Raw genomic sequence first — 7,520 nt, 5'->3', positions numbered from 1 at the left:
CTCCTCCTCTGTCAGTCGGGATTCAGCCTTCTGGTTCTCCTTTGAATCAGACTAATTCTAAAATGTGTACATAAAATGATTGAACTTTAACGATATCTGCAGTACATTCATGTTGGTTCTGTTCTGTTTACCCTGGGGGGGTTATCGCTGCTCTCCCTGCTCTCATCCATGCTAGGCTGCATGGATGCGCAGGGAGTTCTTGCCCAGAACAGAACCATACCGCCAACTGTATGTTAATTGTCAATCATCTTTGACGATAGTGGTCCTGACAGAATTGCAGGTGTTCAAGCATGTCAAGCAAACACAGCAGCATTAATCACTCAAGTTTGTAGCTGCTGAATTAATTAATTCGATTTGATCTAGAGGAGCACAGGCAAATTTATTGAGTGCTCTTTGCCTTGGAGTGCAGTGTATTTGTTTGTGTGTGTGTGTGCTGGGCCATAGAAATCATCAGAATCCAACCTGCTCTCTCTTTCAGCCTCTCAAAGGAGTCCATCGGTGACCTCCGACCCCTCGCAGAGATCAGTCGAGAGCCTTTTCTCCGCCAGGTGGGTGTAGACAGAGGGAACGAGAAGGGGGAAAGAGCAAACAACATCCACAAATCAAGTTACACTATTAAAAACACTGTAATTCACAGAACACAAATGAATAATTCAGCAGTTTGCGTCGCTCCTGCGCCATTGTTTTAAATCATGAGTCGAATTTGCATTTTGATTGCTTTTGGTAGTCTGTTGGGTGCATGTAATGAGTTCAACTCTCAGAGAAGACAGACATTCATTAGTCATTAAAAAAAATTAAAGACAGGAGATGCGTAGACTGACAATACGACAAATTTGCGCAGGTATTTAGGCGATTTTGTAATCATTTTGTTGTTATATTTTGTTGTGAAGTATATAATGCTTTGTTACAATTAAATGAATCAGTGTGACAATTATCTCCTGGCAAGTGTTTGCTTTCTTGACGTCAAAGGTTTTGCTATTAGCATTTTCCTTTAAAAAAAATTAGTCTAAACTTCTTGAGTATGAAGTGAAGGATACTCCAGCCTGAAGAAGTGTGAAAATTAAAGGATGTTAGTCACAACCACTCAGTTTCAGTTTTAATTAGCGCTTGGCTTTAAGAAACACTGACATCATATGCAGAGGGTAAATTAACTGCAGGGTGAATACTGTATCACTGAATACTATAGGCTTAGCTCATGAATATTAATGAATATTAATTAGGACATGCACCAATGGTTTTACATGATCTAAATAAATAGTTTATGTAATGTATTAATCTTTGATAACTAATTGGTTCAAATCCGGCCTGGATTATATCCTAATCCCATTAAAATTCCTATATTTTAAGTGCATAAAAACAAAATTTAAAACAAAAGATAGATGGTACTCCAGACCCCAAAATAAACACTTCCCTTTCGTGTCTGGAATCTCTTTCACAGTTTTACCTCTCGCTGTCACTTGAAAGGTCAGCCGAACTAATGACCAAAACGTAAGGAGCGGCGCTATCAGGGATGTGTACACACCCCGCAAATTAAAGGATGTGAAGGGGCAGATTTCATCAAGAAAAAGCACTTTAGACGTGTCTGTGCATTTAATGACGACAGTGAGGCACCGGAGTAAAAGGTGTTGTTTCTTTTTGCCTCCAGCAAGCTGAGCCTGAGCAGGACACGTCTCCTGACGAAAGCCGCCAGGGGCTTCATGAGCCGGTCGCAGAGCAAAATCAGCAACTCAGTGGGAGAGAGTGAAAATGACAACAAGGACTACATCCCTCTGGTTTCTGTCGCCATATTCTGCTTTCAGGATGTTGTTGCTCTGTGGTTTCAGTAGAACATACATTTGAAGTCAACATGAAATTGAAATTGCCCCTATTAAAGGAGTGGTTGATTGCGATTTCACTTTTTTAACTTTAGTTAGTGTGTAATGTTGCTGTTTGAGCATAAACAATATCTGTAAAGTTACGGCGCTGAAAGTTCAATGGAAACGGAGATATTGTCTTTTAAAGAAAAGTCTGTTTAATGCCTACAATTACGACTGGTAGGGACTACAACAAGCTACTTCCTGGGTTGGTGACATCACAAACCCTGAAATTAACATAAACCCCACCTCCGGGAACACGCAACAAAGGGGGCGAGGCTATGTTGCGCGGCTTTTCCACTGGAGCACATGCAACTATTGCCCGTAATGGTAAAGGGCATGACGTTTCCGGACAACGTGCAATACGCGGTTAGCGAATCACAATACACTGGGCCAGCTAACCAATCTGAGCCCACTGTGTATTTAGGAGGAAGTGGTATCATAGAAACAGGAAATCAACCGGCCGTTCAAATAACAATGGAGACAGTGGCATAGAATAAAGGTAAAATATATGAAAAATAAGGCGTTTTTTTTTTTAAAACGAAGCATGAAGACATGTTACACTGCACCCCATTAACACAATCAAGCCTAGAAAAAAAGCAGTCAACCACCCCTTTAACTTTTTTAATGCATGTTTTATATATATACATATATATTAGTGCTGTCAATCGATTAGAAAATTAACAAATTAATTGCACATTTTTTTGGAAATTAATCGCGATTGCAATAATTTCACATGCAATCTTCAAATGAATGTAGAAACAACATAAAGATAGTATATTTTTAATATTTGTTTAATGGCACCGTTTTTATGCAGTTGTGAGTGGGGTGGCCAACCCTAGCCCTGCCCCTGCGTTAACTGAGTTAAATATGGTAATGATGTTTTATTAAGAAAGTTCGGGAGGAGCACGCTCAGATAATTAATCTAATTAACACGAGAGGAGCAAAATCAGTAATCAACCCAATTAACAAGATAAGAGGTGTACTGTATATATACACACAGCAGACTTACCTCTGTTCCTTGACAGTTTTCCAGCATCCCTCCATCACCCCATCTCCTCACTTAAAACTATTCCTATCCTAACCTGGTTAAATGAGATGTACTATTTGAGAAAACTATATTGGTCATGGCAATTACTCAAAGTAAACGGTGATGAGGCGTAACAAAATCAGTAAAGCGTATTTTTAAGGCTAATGTAATTGACAATGCCTAAAGACCTTAAATGGCTCATTGAAGTTCCGTCTCTGAGCTTGTTTATATGTTTGAGCACTGATTAAGTAGACATTATGGTTTCTGCTTCCTGTTGCAGGTGTCATTGCAGCTGTCCTGTGGGGCGTTCATGTTGGACAGTGCCTTGTGTGATGCCATCAACGTGCCCATGGACAAGCTGAAGTGGACGTCGCCCTTCACCAGCCACAGACTCAGCCTTACTCACGTGTCCCACTCCGGCTCCCGGCGCTCCGAGAGTCTGGAGGTCCACCACGGCTCCTCGCCTCCTCCAAAAGACTCAGACTTCAACTCCGAATTCGAGGAGGTGGTATCCCGCACGTCTTCTTCCTCATTCCAGGCCCGAAGCCCTCGGATGGAGGGCGAGCCTTCGTTGTTGAGCGGCTTCTCGTCGATGTCGACCGAAGCCCCTCCATCGCCTGTCAACTCTTTGTATGACAGCGGACGGGGGTCTGAGTCTGAAATCACGGAGACGCCCCTGCCGGGTTCGCCCGGGATCCTGCGAAGGGCCGTGCAAGACCCAGAGGGGATGGTGTGGGCGACTGCTGTTGCTCTGGCCTGGCTGGAACACAGTTCGGCCAGTTATTTCATTGAGTGGGAGATGATCGCCGCCAAGGCCAGCATGTGGCTAGATGAACAGATCGTCCCAGAGGGCCGAGACCTGGCGTCGGTCAAAGCCACGGCCAATCAACTCTTCATCATCCTCAGACACTGGGACGAGAACTTGCAGCTCAACATGCTCTGCTATAACCCCAACAGCGTGTGAGGCCTGATAGGGTAGGGACAAAACTTCAAACTATGCGAAACGAGGGTTTTACTCGCCTTGAGTTGTTTTAATATTTATTCTGTGGGTTTCGTTTTAGTTTTATGAATAGAAATCGTACCAGTATTTCATCCGCCGAAGGCCAGAAACATACTCTGCACAGGTACGTAGACGCCAATGTATTGCAAGCTTCCTATAGTATATATGTAACTTGTTTTCTTGCATTACTGTAGCAGTAACAAACTTGTAAAAGACTGTATCTGTCTCCTATTGAAAAAATATTACAGGAAGTTAAAATATTACTTACAGTTGTGAGGAAAGTTGTAGTTGTAAGAAATAGATGCAACTCAGTGTTATTTTAGTATTACTTATATACAGTATTATTACGTTTTTTATTAGGATTTTATATTAGTTAATTTTTTATGTTTTATTTTTTATTTAAATTTTACAGAAAATGGAAAATAAAAAAAGTAAAACGAATTAAATTAATAAAAAACTAATTCAAAATATTAATAAAAGCTATAATAGTATCTCAATGATATTAAAATAACACTGGTTATTTTGAAAAATGCTGGTAACCAAATGGTTTCAGGTCCCATTGACTTCCATAACATGAACAAAAAACATATGGAAGTCACTGGGACCCAAAGCTGTTTGGTTACCCACATTCTTCAAAATAATGATCTTTCTTTGTGTTCAGCAGAAGACAGAAATGCATATCAGTTTGGAATGACAGGAGGGTGAAAAAATGCTGACAGAATTGTAATTTTTGGGTGAACTATTCCTTTAAAATTCATCTGTATTATATTAACTTTCTTAGACTGGCAGTTTTGACAACATAGGTATTGTAGCAGGTTGTGGAGCTGCATTGTAGGGCTTTTTTTCCTTTTTGTGGTGCCTCTAACCTCACCAAAGGCAATACTTTTTGCAGCCAGTAGATGTTGCACCACACTTTCAAAATCAAGAAAGAAAGGGTGCTGTTTTTGTCAGATTGCCACATTTACAAACTGTACGACAGCTTGTTTCTGCTCTGTTCTCTCTCTTTCTCTCAGTAACACTTTGTAAAGTTTAAGCCTATTAGTCAGGCATTCATCAGGGAATTACACGGCAACTATAGCTGTCATCATGTTTGTGCAGCTCAAAACAATGAAATCTAGTGTCTCTTTGTTACTTGTGAAATCTCGCTCTTTTATGAGTCATGTCTGTCCTGCAGCGTACGCCACCATTTAATTATATCAGTTACCACTCAGTGCAGTAAAAATGGCTTCAGGCATAAAGTCAGTATCAAAGAAAGGATTGTGATAGCTTGCTTTTGATGATGCTAATAATGCACGATGGCTAAAGAGAAAGAGAGAAAGTGTGAGAGGGCTGTAATTAGGGTTGGGAACCATATGTTTTCCAATCTATTATTTAAAAAACACCAGAACCAAATGATTTTAAAAGACATTTGACTACACTAATGGTTGAATCTTGAATGTTTAGCATCATACTAAAATACTGAGAGTGTTTCTTGGATTCACAGTGCTGCCAATGAATCCATGAAGCCTGACACATGAAATAATAGTCTAGAAATAAAAAAAAATCTTTTTTTTTTTTTTTTTAAATGGAAGAGTTTTATGATCAAATCTCTATAGTTTTAATTGTAGGGGCAAACATATGCAGTGCAATACAGTGATGAATGAACAAATACCAACACCTTTCTCAAAAGACTGTTGTATCATTTTGGATACTTACGTTTTAAAATGATTTTTCTATAAAATAATTAATGTATGCAGTGTGTGCCGGTCCTAGACTTCTGAGGGCCCTAAGCAAAACTTTGGGGGTCCCTGTCAGTGTGTTCATTTATCGAATATACTGACAAACATTCGATTACTTTCCCAACTGTTTGTTCACTTGAGACATAATTATCTGTGTTTAAAGGGATAGTTCACCCAAAAATGAAAATTCCGTCAGGACCACTATCGTCAAAATGATTGACACTTAGCATACAGTTTAGTTTGGCGGTATGGTTCTGTTCTGGGCAAAAACTCCCTGCCCATCCATGCAGCCTGTCATGAATGAGCAGGGAGAGCAGCAATAATAACCCCCTTACTGTATGGTAAACAGAACAGAACAAAGCAGATATCATTAATGCACTTAATGATAAGTGTAACACATTATTCAAGATAAAAGGAGTCTGAATAAACGAGGAATAGCAGAAAGCCAAGTCCTGACTGTGGTGAAAGGAGGAGTTGGGGATGGAGGAGGGTAATTTGCTCCTGAGCAAGTGAAAAAGCTGCTGAATAATACTGAATAGAGCTTATATAGGAATGTCGTGATAGGTGTCGTATTCCTATAGCTAGATGTGATCAGTTGAGTCAGCCGATGCAAGCTTGACTCACGTGACCTGCCAGAACTAATGCTATATGCTTAAGTTCTGTCCTTAATTACTCACGTCATGTTGTTCCAAACCCGTAAGACCTTCGTTCATCTTCGGAACACAAATTAAGATATACTTGATAAAATCCGAGAGCTTTCTGGCCCTGCATAGACAGCAACACAACTGAAATGTTCCCAGACCCAGAAACGTAGTAAGGACAATGGTAAAACAGTCCAAGTGACATCAGTGGTACAAACATAATTTTACAAAGCTGTGAGAATACTTTTTGTCTGCAATGAAAACAAAAATAACAACTTTATCCAACAATTCTTCTCCCCCAAATCACATGTACCTCTGAGCCTTGTTTATGTGCAGAGGAAAGCACACACATGCGTCGTGGTACTCTTGATAATGGCGTGATTTGGAGGAGAAGAATTGTTGAATAAAGTCATTACATTTGTTTTCTTTGCACGTTTCTGGGTCTGGGAACATTTCAGTTGTATTGCTGTCTATGCAGGGTCAGAGAGCTCTTGGATTTCATCAAATCTTAATTTGTGTTCCGAAGATGAACGAAGATCTTGGAACGACATGAGGGTGAGTAATTAATGACAGAATTTTCATTTTTGGGTGAAAACCCAGCAAGATGGACATTTTGACATGTTTTGTGTGTATTTGTCCATTTAACCGTATACCTAAAACCAAAAGTAGCCTAAACTTGGCCGTGTTTCACTCTTTCTCGTATCACGCACACAGAAAGCCACCTGGGCAACAGTGTCTCTTTCGCAGCTCAATACACTTTAAACTATTTTTGAAGTATCAAGCATGTCTGGCAGGAGACTGTATATTATGACAGTCACGTTATATGATTTGACTGATTTGAATGTTAAATAGGAAGGGTTATAGCACACCACTATAAATAAAAGAAACAGAATGTGGCATGGTGTTAATTGTTGAAAGAAAAAAAATCAAAAGCAGAACTAAAATTCTATTAATTGCACAGCTCTACTCATTAAATCATGTTTGAGAGCAAGGGGCCCCCAGGTGTTTCAGGTGCCCAATGCAACTTGTGTACTTCGAGTATATGGATGACCGGCACTGAATGTATAATCAATTAAACTTACAGTAAGATGCTTCAGTCCACAGTATTTCAGGTTTTCCAGCAAAGTTGTGATTATGTTGATCCTTTAGAGGCCTTATTTTTGATACATGAATTTCTAGGCAGTAGGCTTTGGAGAGTTAAAATATGTAATCAGTTATTTTCCAAATACTAAAAGAACTGTGAATGAAATGATTAATTCTACTTTGTATTTTTTCCTT

General features: G+C 39.6%; 1 protein-coding gene across 1 annotated transcript in view; it reads left to right on the top strand.

The window, feature by feature from the left end:
* Positions 1-4,124, top strand: part of LOC107714920 (von Willebrand factor A domain-containing protein 5B1-like) — a 40,894-nt gene extending 36,770 nt beyond the window's left edge. Inside the window, exons 19-21 of the mRNA XM_016520919.1 lie at positions 479-548; positions 1,646-1,772; positions 3,164-4,124. Of these exons, the coding sequence (XP_016376405.1) occupies positions 479-548; positions 1,646-1,772; positions 3,164-3,847 (881 nt within the window). The 3' untranslated portion in view covers positions 3,848-4,124. The remainder of the gene's footprint in view (positions 1-478; positions 549-1,645; positions 1,773-3,163) is intronic.
* Positions 4,125-7,520: the final 3,396 nt, after the last annotated feature.

Source organism: Sinocyclocheilus rhinocerous, unplaced genomic scaffold (assembly GCF_001515625.1).
Source record: "Sinocyclocheilus rhinocerous isolate Xijiao unplaced genomic scaffold, SAMN03320098_v1.1 scaffold28, whole genome shotgun sequence".
Taxonomy (NCBI): Eukaryota; Metazoa; Chordata; class Actinopteri; order Cypriniformes; family Cyprinidae; genus Sinocyclocheilus; species Sinocyclocheilus rhinocerous.
The sequence above is the reverse complement of the archived record's forward strand: the minus strand, read 5'-3'. Positions and strand labels throughout refer to the sequence as shown.